Source organism: Oreochromis niloticus, linkage group LG5 (assembly GCF_001858045.2).
Source record: "Oreochromis niloticus isolate F11D_XX linkage group LG5, O_niloticus_UMD_NMBU, whole genome shotgun sequence".
NCBI lineage: Eukaryota > Metazoa > Chordata > Actinopteri > Cichliformes > Cichlidae > Oreochromis > Oreochromis niloticus.
In genome coordinates this window covers 9,987,002-10,004,044 of record NC_031970.2, presented here as the reverse complement: position 1 = coordinate 10,004,044, position 17,043 = coordinate 9,987,002, and the positions used below count along the sequence as shown (strand labels likewise).

Here is a 17,043-nt window from a genome sequence, read left to right as displayed (position 1 = left end):
AAACTCTGCTGGATAGAAATGTCTATATTTTCCACGGCAGGGTACGGAGTGTGGTTGCTGCCTCACAGGGAAACTTTGGAACCAGATGGAGCCTGTCCCACACGAAACAATGCAAAAAGAACAGGGGGGCGGAGGGAGGGGCCGAGGGGGATCTAAGACAAACACTGATGCACTTGGCAGTTTTCCACTCTGGGATTTACTGCGATGTTTATTAACATAACCAGATGCACCTCTAGGTTCACATGGCTTATATAGCAGGACCTGCTGTTTAGTAGTTTTCAGGGATAACTCCTTGTTTTTGGGGGATTTTTAGTAATCAGATTTTTTTCTTTGTTAATAAAGTTGTTAGAAATCAAGGAGGTGTGTGAGATACTGGAACCCACTGACTCATCATTAACTCTATACAGGGTGTCATAGACAGTTGGCTCTGCATGTTTCTTCCTGAGGCATTTCTAATATTAGACTAGCCTCAGGCTACTTCCGAAGAACACTCTCCCACTCGCACATGCTCCCACAATACAAGATTGATGTGCTGTGTCTTGGGCTTGGGGGCAAGTTATGAGCTCAGGATGTCCTTTTACCCACAGCAGCACTGACAGGTGGTGACAGGCCATTTTAAAACGATTTGTGAGTAATGGTCTGGCCAACACTGCAACAGTGGGCCTCTCTATGCACCTTTCAACAAGCTCTTAATATTATATCCTGTCAACAAGGGACTTACAGGTGAAGGCGCTGCAAAACAAGCTCTTTTGTGCAGACGTCTACATTTTTCAATGTTTATGAGCCTGAGGCGCAGTTCTCCGGATATCAAGAGTTTGGACAGTTGTCAGCATGCATGAGAAAAAGAATGCTCATTGTATGACGATGACTTGCTTTGTAAGGATATTTATGAACAGTTCTTTTTCTTACCAAATAGTTTTAACCAATAATCCTAGCTGAAATAAAATCACTTTCAGAAATAAGTGTTGGTGTTCTCGTTCCAGCATACACCCAGATTCAGCCGCATTCTCTGGTTCAGCAACACAAGCAGCAGCAGCAGTTTGTGGTTCAGCAGAGCCAAGGTTCCCAAAGGACGACGGGCCAGCTGCTGCAGACGGCCTCCGTTCAGCCGTCACAGCATCCTGTCCCCGTGCTGCCCAAACCTGCTCCTCACCAGCTTTCTACACCGAGCCAGCAGGCTACCATCTTCCACTCCACTATCAGCCCACATGCCCTTCACTCCTCCCTCAACCATGCCAAAGCTCAGCCTGTCCAGCTCACTGCCATCAACCTACAAATACAGCCAACGGTATGTACACAAACGCAGATTAATGCCACACACAAAAGAGCTTGAAGACAGGATTTTTCTAGGTTGTGCAAATGCTGCAGGTTTGACACAAATGGCAGCCTACCCATAAATAAACAGTTATAACAGCTCAAAAACTCCACAGATCATTTTTCAAGGAGGCTTCCTATGCTTTAACTTATTGTCTCTTGTTTATTTGCAATGACAGTGTTGGGCACTCATATTAAACGCGGTCATTACTTTAAATAATGACTGTGCGTCATCCCTGTGAGTCACAAACTCAGACTTAAAACTGCTCAAAATGCTCAGTTTCAGACATTTTTTCCCCCATTCTTGGATCTTTATAATGGCAAGGTGAGCAAATATGTCTAATATGGTGATCTTACTTAACTACCTGCTGTTCAAACACTATGTCTGACTGCTAGCTCATCTGAAAAAGTTGACTTTAACCTTAGATGATGTGGTAGCTGAACCTAGGGGCTACACCAAATCTCAGCAAAATGTAAATGAGGATTATTTTGAAGAGTGAAAATATGTCCTTGAAATGAATGTAACCCATCTGCTTTAATTAAAATCACGATTAGATGTACAAAGCTATTTGCTTTCAAATTTTTGAGACTTTATTTTCTAATATGAAAAATGTCAGTTCAATAAGTCAATTCTCCAAAGTGAACTTTTCGCCTGTGTCCTACCTGTAGATATAAAACCACAGGAAAATATCTCTCTCAGAGTAATGCTATCCTTTTCAAAATTGCGTAATGAATGTGTTTAAAGTATTTTGAGTTCTGGTACACGTTCTGCAAATGGTATTTTGACAGTGGCAACCAGCTAAACAAAAACTACTTTTACAGCAGCGCCACAGTCTTCATTTCTTCTCCAAGAGACACAAAGGAAAAAAAAAAAAAAACACAGGAATTTTCGCAGTATTATATTTTCCCCCTCATGTGATGTTTTCCAAAGCTGATGTATTTCAATTTTTCAGTCCCTGATGTTTGTTGTCTTATCTGTCTCAGATGTCTTCTTCTCACACTTTTTTCTTTTTGTTTGTTTCTACTGCACTTCTCAGGCCTCCCGACTACTTCAGGACAGTAAAGATAAGCCGACCTCGCTGGTAGTCAGAGAGACATGTCAGACCCCGTCCACACAGCAACAGCAACAACAACAACAACAGCAGCAACAGCAACCTGCAGCTTCTCCATCCCAACCCTCCAAGCCTGTAGAGCAGCCCAAGGTTGACTCAGCCGCACCAGCTGTTCAGCAGCAAGGTAGAGACTCAGTGGGATTTTCTAAGCTGAAAGTCTTATTAAGAGCATAATTTATGTACTTGCCTCTGGGACGACATTACTAGTAGGAGTTTAACAACTCTGTTAGCTACAAATTTGTTCCTCGACAATTCAGCCATCTCACATCTGATATCTTTAATCTGTTCACTTGCATAATGAAGGAAGATGGATTTTTGGTTTCTGCCAAAGGTGTTATGATAATGAATCCAGTTTTTCACTCTTTTCCAGCATACATCAATCACATAGACATTTGTTGATTTCATTATGGGTAAACTGATACATCAAAATGATAATAGAAACTTTAAAACATTTATATTATATCCTTAATTCTGCTAAGTTCCCTGAGATTAAAAATCTTTTTCGAGAGGTACACCGTCAAGAGGAAAATGGATATTTTAATAATTGTAAGCACAAAAGAGCACACAGTGGTAACTGTTAAACACTACAGATGATTTAACACACAATTCAGATTATAAGCAATTTTACAGTCAAATAAAATCAAGATCAAAACTGGTAGAACAATGTGCTCAATTGTAACCTCTTCTGATAATGTCCAGTCCTTCTGTAAGGGCCTGCCTTGTTTTGGCACATGCTATCTGCTGTCGAGTTGTGTAATATTCACCTGGCCAATAGTGAGCAGTTGACGTTGAAATGTGTTTACATTTGTATAGTGTGCTAAAGTTTTTACACCACAAATATACCACATCCCACTAACTATGGCCTTGGTCTTAAAGTACCAGCTAACCTAAAGTATAGCAGTCTCTATTCTTTTGGATTTTGTTATATATTGTTATATATTCAATTCAATTCAAGTAAATCAACTGATAGATGTATGAATCTATATTTGCGTTAAAAATGAAACCAGGAGTCAAATGCAGCTGAGAATGTTGTTACTTTCATATTTTATGTGTTACCTGTTAAAATGTTACCTTTGATGTTTCCTGTCCATTAGAGAATGCCTGAGGCTTAGTCTTGAAACACGCCATCATGACAGTTTATTGAAAGAATCAAAGTTCAAAGTTTTGTATGCATACTAAGCAATGAACGATTGATGAGCTCTAAACTGTTTTTCAGTCACATTTTCTCTTAACAGTTTGCAAAAGGTTACCAAAAGCTGTATCTTGAAAAATTGGATATTTTTTGAGCCACATATTAGGCAGTGAAGCAGATGTTATGTTCAAAACAGAGGAAGATTGTTATAATCCACTGGTTGGAGGGTCTTTTGGGGCCCAAACTTAGGACAGAGCTGTCCCAACAGAAGCTCCTTTTTCCCCCTCTCTTGCCACTAGCTAAGCATACATATTTGATAGCTACAAAAATTATCTGCACTGTAGTTTTTGGTCAGATTTCCTGCTCTGTGCTAAAACCACTTTCGACTATGAAATAGAGTAGTAGGAATTTATCAATCTGATACTGTGGATTTGAAATTACCAGTGGCCCCTTTTGTAACCGTTTAATATTTGCTAGTTATTGTTTTATTAATATCCCCCTTTGACCTGACAACCCAGACCCTTTGCCTTTTTTCTGGATTGAGTGATTTATAGCTTTCCTTGTAATTATCACAGGGAAAATCTGAAATCATTCTTTCACTGATAACATTAAACAGTCACTCAGTTGCAGAGTTTAAACTAATTGGACTTCATCTTAAGAGTTGCAAGTGGCTTTACACTAAATAAGTGTGTGTGTATCAATTTAATATATAGTTCAGAGTTTGTTTTCTGTATAAAGGAAAAATATTATAGGCTGCCAGTGGGAGGGCACTGAACCGCTGTTAACCTCCTTAACATGCAGCTCTAAAGGATTTTTTTTTGGGGGGGGGGGTCATTGTGTAACAAAATGACAAATACAAGCTGGCTTTCTGTCTCTATGTTAACCTCATAGTAGCCTACCAACTTTTGCCATATGACTGCTAAGATGGGCTCCAGCCCCAATGTGACCCTGAGTTGATAAATGGTTAAAATGTTTCCCTGACAATTGGGGTTTGCTTTAGTCTTAACCTTTAAACATGCAATTAAAATAACAATTTTTTCTAGTTATCATTTTGATTTTACTGGGGTTGCATCCAACGACACAGGTTCACTGGCACATCTTTTTGCTTTGGGCAGGAACTCTGGGATTTACATCTCATTTAGTTTCTTTCACTTATGGGAAGTTTACCGGTCCTTTTTTGTACCTGTCTTTTTCTTTGTGGTAGTTTTCAAGTCTTGCACCTTCTCTTTGGTGACGGGCAATTTCACACTATCGTCATGCATTTCCCACACGCTAATCTTTATTGTCTAGTTCATAGTCATGTGGTAAAACACATACTTTCGAAAAGTGTACGTCTCTGACAAAGGAGACTCAAGTATTGCCTTCGAATGTGTGGAGATGTACAGTTCCACATAAGCTCCTTGATGATACCAGGTACTGTTTTTGTACTTACTCCGCCGGGGTTCCAAACGATTCGAGGGGATGTCAGCACACTGCATGCAACCCATTGGCTTGTCAGTGGCGTCACTCAGTCATGAGGGTATCTCCTTCACGAAAATCAAAACCACCACTTTGTTGTGGCAGTCGTGTCACATACTAATTAGGTCACAGGACACTTGGCTGCGTTGCTATATGACCCCAAGCACATTAGGTGGTACTCGACTGTAATCGAAAATGAGTCGAGTTGTGCCCCGCATCAAGCTGATCTGAGTAGGTACTGATAGAAATGGGGCTATAAAGGATATTTAGGGACCCATTTGGGGAAGGCTTTGAGACGATGTTTTGTTTCTATGGAGTAATTCATTAAATTAAGTGCGGACCAAAACGTCTAAATAGTGTGGAGATTATTCCAATATGTGTTCTGGGGAATGTTTTTGTGTGTGAGGGTGGAGGGTACATTGGGGGACTCGGATGGCCCGTGTAACTCTAAAATCCTTTTTGCGGCCCTGCTGAAAAGCATGCCTTTTGTGGCAGGGTTATTTGAGGATTGCTTGCATTTTCAGTGAGAGACTGGTTGAAGTCCGTGCCAAAAAGAAGATATTTCCTGTAGTAGGCTGAAGCTGGAGGCTCTGTGCTGGTTTGTGTTGATGTGCAGCAGCAGCAGCAGGCGGAGTGAGGAAGATCAGAGCTACTAACGTGGGAGGAAACGGGGAGGCGGGGAGATATTTACGTGAAGCGGCGCTGCAGCTTAAAGCCGCGCACAACAGCGGCAGGCTGGCGTGTTGGAGCAAAAACAAACAGCAAACCGCACGTGCTTTTTGACCGAGAAGAGCGGAAGTTGCGCGGTAAGAAAACGCTTTCTCATTCAACCCAGCCGGATTTTAGGGTGACAAAGCGCAGAGGAGCGGTGTTTACTTTCGCTTTGGAGGGGGTTTTCACAAAAAGCCGAAGCGTCTTTGTGGCGGTGCAAGCGACAGATGTGGGGTGGTTGCGTTGATGTTGACTGGTACACTGTTACAGGAGGTCAGTGCGGGATCGTTTAGGTCTGCCGACAGATGAGCAGGTGGATATGACTGCTATAATTTGCCTGAAAGTGACCGTAATTGGACATTTCTGAGATTGCGAAATGTAATCAAATTAGTCCGTGCAGCTTCGGTGCTGTTATATGAAGACAGACATTTACGATGTTGCAAACAATATACTACTACTACTACTACTGATAATAATAATAATAATAATAATAATAATAATAATAATGATGATGATGATGATGATGATAAAGTAAATCCATTAAAGGATTCGCGTTCTCAAAAGTTTAGCCTTTAAATTTATGGCTGCAACTAATTACGTTATCCATAAATCTATTTATCTATAAAACATAACAAACAAAACAAAGTTTATGTTTGCCTGCTGCAGACCTCCGAGGTGTCAGCTCCATCGTTATCACACACTCAGTGGCCACTTTATTAGGTACAGCTTGCTACCTTTTTGGCTTCAGAGCTGCTCTAATTCTTTGTGCCATAGATTCAACATAATGCTGGACAGATTCCTTAGAGTTTGATCAGTACACGATGTCAGCATCACAGGTATTGCAGATTTATCAGCTGCACCTCCATCAGATGAATCTTCCATTCAAACACATCCAAAAGGTGCTCTGTTGGACTGAGATCTGGTGACTGTGGAAGCTATTCGAGTACACTGAACTCATTGTCAGGTTTAAGAAACCAGTTTGACTTGATTGGAGCTTTGTGTTATTCTGCTGGAAACGGCCCACAGAAGATGGGTATGCTGTTGTCATCAAGGGATTTGGATTTAGTCAGCAGCAATACTTGGGTAGGCTGTGATTATTAAAGGATGCTCAGTTGGTACTAAGGGGCTAAAATATTAATTTCAATTCATTTATATAGCACTACAACAACGGTCCCTAGCAGTTGGGAGGCTGAACAAGCCAGGATGGATCCATGCTTTCATGTTGTTTTTGCTGAATTCTGACTCTACTATTTGAATGTTAAAGCAGAAATCCAGACTCCTCAGACCAGGAAACCTTTTTCCACTCTTCTGTTGTCCAGTTTTGGTAAACACATTAAGTTTGTTGCTTCAGTTTCCTGTTCCTAGTTGACAGAAGTGGCACCTGGTGTAGTCTTTTGCTGCTGTAGTCCATCTGCTTCAAGTAGAGCTTGACCACTGTAGGACTTTGGATACCGATGCCAATCTTTGATGATTTAAAAATCCCATATTCTGATATGTTGTTTTTTATTTTCTATCTTTCAGACACACAGAGAGCTTTTCCTAACATTTATTATTTATTGTTATTTCTTTTTTCATTTATGCCCTGCTTTGATCAGCTGATTGTAATATTCTAAACTTGTTGCCAACAGGGGAGGTTGCAGAGTGCCCTCTGGTGGTTAACATGGTTGGGGCACTTCTCCTGTGTCTTATTTACTTTTAAAATCTTCATTTATTGGCTGTTATAAACGCCAATACTGGTAACAAAAGGCTTACGGCGGCTGATAGTCCAACAAAATCGGTCAGGCTTGAGTTTTTAACTGTTAAGAGCGGCACTTGGCAGGGTCTTCTGCTGCTGTCACTCATCTGCTTCAAGGCTCTACGTTTTGTGGGTTTTGTGGGTTCAGAGATGCTCTGCTGCATACTTTGGTTGTAATGACTGGTTATACTGGTAAATATTCTCTGACCGCTGACATCAACAAGGGATTTCTGCCCAGAGAACTGCTGCTCACTAGATGCGTTCTCCTTTTTGGAGACCCTTTGTATAGCCTAAAGGTGGTCGTGTGGGAAAATCCCAATAGATCAGACATGTTTAAAGTCACTTAAATTACCTTTGTTCTCCATTCTGATGCTTTAATGTTATTGGCAGTTTGCATTAAACAGTTAAACTGATGTTCATTAATGGAATTCGCCAAATTGGATGTTGAGTGTAATAAATTGTAATTATTAAAATTTAAGAAACTGAGATGGGTAACTGTTGAACATTTTAACTTAAATGTGATGCAGATTTGATGACAAGATTAGTTGATTTTTGTTAAATATGCCTGTTAAAATTTCCCCCAAATTAAAATGGGAATGAAATGCTTGGTTTTACAGCTGAAGTTTTGTTTGTTTCGTGTGTTTTTAAACATAAAATTATAGCAAATCGCATAATATGTCCAGCATAGTGTCTGCAAATCTGTTGTTTGTAATGTTCTCAGCATTGTCTGCAGCACATGCAGCAGTGTAGCATCACAATAAAATTATTAATTTTAAGTACATTTTTGGGAAAATTATTAAACAAATACCCTATGGTTGCCTTTTCATTGTTACTCTAACACACTGTATTTATATTTATGTGCATAAATATGCATACAATCCAATATATTTCCAATATAGTATATTGGATAATTACATTAAATTTGATATAATTATGATTATATGAAAATCAGAAATTTCTATTAAAAAATAAACAAAAGGAAAAGAAATCTACTTGTCTTGCTTAACCAACAATGTACAACCAAAAAATATTCAGTTTATTGTAGAAGCATCAGCAATTCAGATCTGAAAATGTAACGTCTTTTCTGCTTTTCTAAATGACTGAAACGATCATCAGCTACTTCTTTTTAAGCTTTAATTTCATTCAAACTGAAACATTTCTCAATGGATACATGCTCTTTTTATATTAAATGCACCCATTTTGTTTTTGTTTTTTTCTCTCCATCAGGTGGGGGTTCAGCGAAGAGGCCGAGTGCAGCAGTGGGGACCCCACCTCCAGCCATGACCTCAGGAAATGAGAGCGAGGCGCCCACCGTGACGGGCAGCACGCCACAAAACGGAGAGAACAAGCCACCTCAGGCCATCGTCAAGCCCCAGGTCCTCACACATGTCATCGAAGGCTTTGTCATCCAGGAAGGAGCTGAGCCGTTTCCCGTGTGTGTAAGTGCTCAATCTCGGCAATACTGGCAGACAAACATGATAAACAACCCAAAGCCAGCACCGTCTCCAGTGTACACGCCTGCAGGGAACTGTCAGCAGGCAAACACATACCCTCTGTTACTGCTAGCAGTGACATCGTACAGCTTCTGTTTGATTCAGTCGTTAATTACAGGGAGATGAGACCCTGCGAATGGGAAAGAATACAGATGGAAAAAGGTAATGAGCAGCGCTCTGTAGTCAGTTCATTTAATCAAGGGCATTAAAATCCTTCCTTAATCTGTGTAGTCATCTCCCTTGAAATTGGCTCATTATTATCTCATATTGTTTGTACAGTTTAACATGTGCTTTTATATTAATGTTTGTATCTTCTCAATTGTATTAGTCATTAGGGGGGAAAAAGTGTAGTTTTAATTTCTAGGCTTTGGCCTCTCTGCCTCCTACTGGACACTTTGTGAAAATGCTCTATATACATGCACACATGGCTAAACAAGCAGATTACATTTCCAATTTTTAATCAACAGACAGGAAAAGAAATAAAATGCAGTATGCGTATTTATGAAGATGCGTACACACTCGATGACACACAGAGTTGAGGATTATTTTTCCTTTTATAGGAATACGTTTTTTATTCATTTTATGACTCAAATGAATCTGATTACATTTTCCACCTCAGTGTTCTGTTAATTTTTTTTAAAAAAAAGAATAAATTAAACACCGAGTACATATTTCTTATGATGCCAACACTGTCCTGTAAAAGAACTTGATTGTTAACAGTTAACTGTTACTTTATATACGCTGGTATTCAAGTTGCTTTATGTGCCGTATGGACAGGAGAATTAACTGTATGCAAGCTTCATGTGTGCGACATGCAATGCTTGAAAATCGGACTACATTGAAGTGAACATGTCAAGTCTACATTATCAGTTTAAAGGGTCACTGTGTGTGGTGGTTTAACAATGATGGTGTTTATCTGTTATTTTTGTGATCGCTATATATTCAAACATTAACATCCGGAAGACTTTAAAACATTCACTTGGTGACCACTGTTTCCTTTTAAGTCTAAAAGGTTTAAAGTGTAGTGCCCAGCATTCAGCTGACTTTTTTTTTTAATGTCATCCCATCAATACTACGGTAATGAGGCGCAGTGGGGCTGTGCAGTGAAACAGCTGCCCTGATTGCCAGGTTACAATTTGGAGTAGCAGCAGTCTTTGCGTTAATGTTGCTGCGGCGACAGAATGCAGCTGTTGTGATAAAGCAGTCCAGATGTAAACCCTTAAACCACACCCATTGTTTCTTGTTACTGTTGTGTGCAGTGTTTCATTTTTAGTCCATTTATAAATATTTTCTGCCCCACACCAGGTGGAGCGTCTGCCCATTCTCATCGATAGTCCAAAGAAGCTGGACCATCAGCTCTCATCTGACCCGGACAAAACTCCGGTCAGCAACGCAGCCAACACCGACTCCGAGCCCGAGGACATGAGCCAACCAGGTGAGACCAAACACATTACAGTGTAGATTGTGTGGCTTCACCAAGTTTTGGAGGTGTTAGTCTGTCGCTCCTGATTTTTCCTGCCAGTCTTTCACATAACATTAAAGGAATTCCACTTTACAATGATCATCCTCTCATAGTATTGGAAGGTGTTCTGAGCAGACACCGATCCAACAGACAGAAACTCTGACCCTGGTGTATCCGTACAGTTTATTTAACCACGTAAACTGCGTTTTGCTCCTCTTCCCCAACAGTCAAACCCCACACTTCTAAATAATGTAGACCCTCTGGAAGTGTTTTTAACTCAGTTGCTGGAAGTTCATTATTAATTAGATGTTCTGTCAGTTCCTGTTTCCTGATACATGCTTCTTTTTTTTACCTTTGTCTAACATGTTGTAACAAGTTGTCCATTTATAAGTTAGAAAAAGATCTATGTAGAAAAGTGCTGAAAATATCACTAACTGGAAACGGTGTGGAGTAGATATTTGGCAACACTAGCTAATGTTGACATTTGTGGTTTTGGTGCAAATGCCTGTTTTTTTGCCTTCACTTTAATGTGGAACACTTGCAGGAAGTGCCATCAATAGCTTTACAAGGGTTGACCAGCTGATGTAAATAAAGCAGACTAGACTCACTGCACTCTCAGAGAAATGTCTTGAAAAAGGTTCAAAACAATGTAGGTTTGTTTGTATTTGTGCACAGGAAGCAGATAAGAATTTTAAGTTGTAAATAACATCTGTACCCTGAGCCTTAACCATCTCATGACTCTCCATCAGAAGTAGAAATGAGGCTTTAACATTGAGCCCCAAATAGTTTAGATGAGCTACCTACAGCTTCATTTTCTGCATATTAAACAGGCTGAATATACTTAGTATTACGTCTGTCCTTTTTTTTTTTTTTTTTTTTTGTTCAGAAGAAAGTCTAATACTTGACATGTGTGTTGTGTTTATGCTGCTTCCTCTCCCCCAGAAAAAGATGAGCCCAAGCTGACGTGTGAATACTGTGGCTGGGTTGATTTTGCTTACACATTCAAAGGCTCTAAAAGGTTCTGCTCGGTGGTTTGTGCAAAGAGGTAAATAACCTTGGCTTTTTTTTCTTTCATGTGTGAAAATAGCTACTTTTCCATTATGTTCACAAAAAAGGAATTAAAAAATTATATATTTGTATGAACAGATACAACGTGGGCTGTACGAAGCGGATTGGACTTTTCCGTCCAGAGAGGAACAAACCAGCAAATCGCTGGCGTCGACGGTCTCAGGGCCGCCCCAGTATTGAGGCGAAAAAGCAGGTAAAAACATGCTTCTTAACTGTCGTAAAACTTCCTCATCAACACTTTACCTCTCATCAGATACTGCTTCTGCTGCACATTTTAAACCCTGCACTTTTCATGCCTCGTGCTTTTTAATGAAGTTGAACATAATTTGTGTGAGCCCGATTATCTCCCTCTGTCTTTAAAGGGTCATTAAGTACTCAATGATCTTCGTCAGCCTTTATTGGTGACCGGCAGAAATGGGAGAGCATTAGTAGAGATTTTCTGCCTTCTGCACAAGTTATATAGATGTAGATAACAACTGGATTCACAGTTTTCTCCCCACACGTGAAAGCCTTCTTTTAGAACGTAACACATTATCCTGTAACTGATCTTAAAGAGAAGCAGTTTAGGTAATTATAGCAGAAATTCAGTGGAAAATATAAAGCAAGCATTTTACACCACAATAGTCTCTTTTTAAATTTTCTTTTTGGATCAAGAACTTTTTAATATTTTATGGCCAGCTTATGTAATGTTATAAGGATTCAGCTTTAAACCTCCAGTGGGGGGTGCTTTTGTGTCATGTTTACACCAATATGCTTAGGGCTTTGTAATTCAAAGACAAAGTGATCTTTGAGGCAATGCTATTGATACATTAATCCCCATCATATCCCTGCAGGTGTATTATCGTCATTTAAACCTATTGTACCCTACAAATCTTACTTATTACCTCATTAATCTTTGCGTTGACTTTTATATTGACCTGTGAGTGTTTTACTTATGCGCTATCCTTTTCTTAAATGTAACAATTGATGTCACTCCTGTTTGTATTGCTTTGCAGAAGCTGGCCTCATCACCACAGCAAACTCAGGGCGGCTCTGTATCCTCGCCACATCCCTCCCAGCCCAGTCAGGAGGAATCCAGCCCGTGTTCAGACATGTCGAGCTACGAGGAGCCACCGTCTCCCTTGTCAGCAGCCAGCTCTGGACCTTTGGCTCCTGCTCCGGCTCCAGCCCAGGTCCCCGTCCCTGTCCGCCGTCAGCCGAGCAGGGCCCCGGACCAGGAGGCCTGCGTTGGGAGAGATGGAGCACCGCTCTGTCAGCGCTTTGTACCCAACGACCCCACCAAGTGGAATGTGGAGGAGGTTTATGAGTTCATCCGTTCACTACCAGGTGAGTAGGCTTTGCTCAGAAGGCACAATCATAACGCTTTATACTCCGATGTGTTCCGTGCATGAAACCTGTTTGCCTGTTATTAACTGTAGCTTGTGCCTCTGCTGTTTTCACAGGTTGCCAGGAGATAGCAGACGAGTTTCGCTCTCAGGAAATCGATGGACAGGCCTTGCTCCTGTTAAAGGAGGACCACCTGATGAGCACTATGAACATTAAGCTGGGACCTGCACTCAAGATCTTTGCACGCATCAACATGCTCAAAGACTCTTAGCAGGAAACCGTGTGTGTATGGGTGTGTCTGTTTGTGTGTATTTGTAGATTATAGCACTGATGGCACAGAGTACTGACTGCACTGTGAGCAGGCCTGCTCCATTACTGGACTGGTTCCTGTCATCCAGAATCTCACTCAAGCTTGACTCGACCTCCCAAACCAGATCATACTCACCGGCATCAGCTCAGTCGCCTTGTGACCATTTATGCTTCTGCTTGGTAACGTTAGAGTGACGTGTCAGACACTTCAGTCTGTGTTTACATGCAATCACAGGAGCAGCTTCTCAGTTGCTAAACCTTAAAGGAGCCTGTACAAAAGCTGTGCCAAAATCTTTTATTTTTCCAGATCAAAAGAATTTATACTTTAAAAGTATACATGGTTGAAACAGCAGACGCATAAGTTTCCACCTGGCAGTGCACCTGGTGAGTTCTTTCTGGGTTTAAACAAAAAAAACCAAAATGAGCTGATGTGGGTATAACTGTTAGTAGAAAAGACATCAGATGTCAAAACTGGAGACAAGTTAATGGCAAGCAGCAGCCTCTGGGGCTGAAAAAGCCAACGCACAAGTGCCAAAAACTGCAGTTCTTCTACAGTCGCTGGCTCTAAAAGCCATTAATCCCCCTTACCCAGTTTATGCTTCCCGTTGTCGCCTCGCTAACAGTGGTGCTGACCAACAGTGACATCACAACTGCTGGCAAGCACGACGCATTGGTGTCGTGTAGGCTGGTGTGTACTATCATGCCGCCATTTCAGTGACACAGTCATACAGAAGCTCGGAGTTTCTAGAGGGATTTTTATAGCAAGGCAGATGCAGCAACAGCTTAAAAACATGACTTTGCTGTAGCTTTGCATCCTTTTTCTTCTTCTCCCATACCAATGCTCCTGCGAAGGATTCTTCTTAATAGGAGATGAATCTGATGTGCGTCAAGCACCAGTATCAATGGGTACAGGGCTGTAATGTCGTCACGGTTGGTGTAACAAGCAGTTTGATAACCATAAGCTAGACTTTAGACCCCAATGTTAAAATGCTTGACTTTACTGTATCAATAAACATGTCTGCAGCCCTGTACAAAAAATGGTTTGGTCTTTCTGGATAGATTACACTTTCAAACAGCCTCACTGTATCTGATAGCTCTTGGCGAAGCTTCCATTCAGCTAATTTGAGTCACTATATTTAACTTCTCTACTGTGTTTGGTGCCTTTGGGAGCTTTTTTTAATGCAGTTAACTGACATTTTATATGGTACTAAAGCACTGCTGAGCTTCATATCTGTGCAGGTATCTGTACTATAGATGTAGCTTACTAACCAAGCTTGCCAGCATTAACTGATAGCACTCTTTGCTGTTGAACAAATACATTCACCACAGCTCCAACACAACATGGACGTATAGCTCAAAGTTTAAAGTGCCAGTCCATAAGTTGATAAGTGATGTTGCACTACGTCCATCAATTACATAATCTGCTTCTCTGCCATAAACAGGCAACGGGGGAAAACACCTCTATAATGTCACCTTTTCAAGCTGGGAAATGATAATCTTCTCTTACATGTGTAATCTGTTAAGCTGTGATCACACTGCAGGAGAATTAAGATAACAAGAGTGTCCTTTTAGTACCAGATGTAACAGCAATTATCAAATGTCATTAAGCAGATTCCAGATGAAGATACTGATCCTGTGATAATTACAGAAAAATGGAGTGTCATGTTTGCCCCGGAGAAGGGTTAAAAAAAAAAAGGTCTATAAAAGCTTAACTGGGGGAAAATGTGGCTAAGAAAAGAGACAGTGCCAAGGTGCATTACCTGTTCAGTTATGATTGGGCCGGGTCACACTGCAGCACAGTCGGTGCTGAATGGAGGCATTGGGACAAAACATGAGAGAAGTCTGGATTTATTATATTATTAGACATGTTTTTGTACAGTTTGGTTAGCGTGTGAATGAGAGCGAGGTGGCTGTATGTGCGGCTGGGAACAGAAGATTGCATTCATTAATTTGCTCTTTTTTATTCACTTGATGCTCCTTTGCCTTTTCTCACAATAGACTCTCACAGCTCTCGAATACAAAGCTTGAATGCGGAGAAACCATTTAAGCAGCCTCTTTTGTGACATCGATTTTTCCCTTCCAACCGCCAGTTTTCTCCTCTGAACTTACACTGCTTACAAATGATTTTTTTTCCAGCTGCTCTTTTGTTTTTTTGTTAAAGATTTACTAAAATATGATATTGATTTCTTGTATGAGATTTGTAAAAGTACACTAAATTATCAAAGGAAAAATTTTGGTATGCTGCTCTCTTTACGTAGCAGCCGCGTTTTTGGCACTTATTCTCTCTTTTGCTTTAATGTTGGGAAACACTTCACCTAAAAGTGAGAAATCTGGAGTGGCATTTGTGAAGCGGTGCCAAAAAAAAAAGTTTATATGTGCATCACAGCTCAAGTGAGGAAGAAGAGTGTGAATCTGTTAAGTTATCGTTTTGTTTTTTTAACAAAAGTATAAAAGGTGTTTGATATTTTGAAATATGCAAATGTATAAAGTACCATTGGCTTGGGAATTTTGGGTTTGTCTTTTGTTTTGTTTTTTCTATGGGGAAAAATTTTCATATTGTGTTTTGTGGGCGTGTTGGAAAGCTGACTTTTTTTTAGATACTGCTTTGTTAAAGCTTGTATTTATCAAAACTGTTTGTTACACATTTTGCAGTCATAAATAATTTGCTATACAATTCTGTCTCGGGACATTTGTGTGTCTGTGGACTTTATCATTTATTTATTGATTTTTATTAATGGGACACCTCTAGTTGTTAATTTATATACAAAGCGTTTAATTTCACAAATTCCATTTGAATGAATGTACTTGGATGTTATCATGCTTTCTTTCTCTTGAAGTTTCAGACTCGTGAGGACCGAAATGTAAAATGCTGAAATATTTTCAGTTTTATTTCATTAAAGATGGAAGGTAGTTTTGAAAATGGGTAGCTTTGGCAATATATTTTGAGATTTCTTCAATTAAGAATTGAAGATATAATTATAACCAAGAACCAAAGGGTTTTGTTTTTGTTTTTTTTTTCATTTAAAAAGGCACATTGACATACACAGTGACACAAAAGTGGCTCATTTCCCAGACTACATATCTTTTTTTTTTTCTTGTATATACATGTTCAGCCTCCCTGTCTACATGATGTATTTAAAGAAATATGCTCATCTATAGAGTGATCACAACTGAAATCCAAAAATGATTAACAGACAGAACAGCATCTGAAATGATGGCGTTATTGGGATATGATAAAAAAATAAAATAAAAAATAAAAACATGAGCTTGAGAAGACATGCAAAAGCAAATTAGCTTTTTTTGGGGGGGGGGGGGGGGGGGTTGCTTCCATCTGTGTTTATTCTATTTGGCTTACTTGATGAGGGAGGTGAGGAAACTGAATCATATAAAATATATGAAATATAAAATCCAGTAACAAACCTGGAACCTGAACACACACACAGAACATAAAAAAAAATATGGATCGTTTGGTTTATAAAGCATAAGGTAAACAGAACATAGACTTTTAAAAAATATTCACTAATTATAGAACAGGCCTTTTAAAAGTACTGGTGCAGTATTTGAGTGGTTCGGTATAACGCACTGGTTCACGGTTCACTTCCTAAGCTGTATACCTGCTCTTTCTCGAAATTGGAACAAAGATATTTCCAGGTGTTGAGCTCTTATAACGTTTCGTACAATGGCTAACGGGCGGTTTCCTTTTTGTTTCCGCTGAACTACAATGAAGAAACAGGTAGCTCGAGTTTTGTTTCAAACGCAGAGAAGAGCGGCGTACACGTACAGTATAGAAAACTACAGCACAGACACGCCCATTGTTTTGATTTGAGAACGGACCAAACCAAAAGAAGTAGCGGCTTTTTTTAATGTCTTTTTCAAGTAGAAAATAATTTAGGTCAATAGTTTATGTTTATAGCTGCACTTTT

At 39.9% G+C, this 17,043-nt stretch overlaps 1 protein-coding gene across 2 annotated transcripts in view; it reads left to right on the top strand.

The window, feature by feature from the left end:
• Positions 1–15,794, top strand: part of phc2b (polyhomeotic homolog 2b (Drosophila)) — a 42,784-nt gene extending 26,990 nt beyond the window's left edge. For both annotated transcript variants that reach the window (XM_005458432.4, XM_025907123.1), the window contains exons 8-15: positions 984–1,288; positions 2,352–2,550; positions 8,690–8,901; positions 10,261–10,390; positions 11,360–11,462; positions 11,564–11,678; positions 12,481–12,811; positions 12,928–15,794. In XM_005458432.4, the coding sequence (XP_005458489.1) occupies positions 984–1,288; positions 2,352–2,550; positions 8,690–8,901; positions 10,261–10,390; positions 11,360–11,462; positions 11,564–11,678; positions 12,481–12,811; positions 12,928–13,082 (1,550 nt within the window). In that variant the 3' untranslated portion in view covers positions 13,083–15,794. The remainder of the gene's footprint in view (positions 1–983; positions 1,289–2,351; positions 2,551–8,689; positions 8,902–10,260; positions 10,391–11,359; positions 11,463–11,563; positions 11,679–12,480; positions 12,812–12,927) is intronic.
• Positions 15,795–17,043: the final 1,249 nt, after the last annotated feature.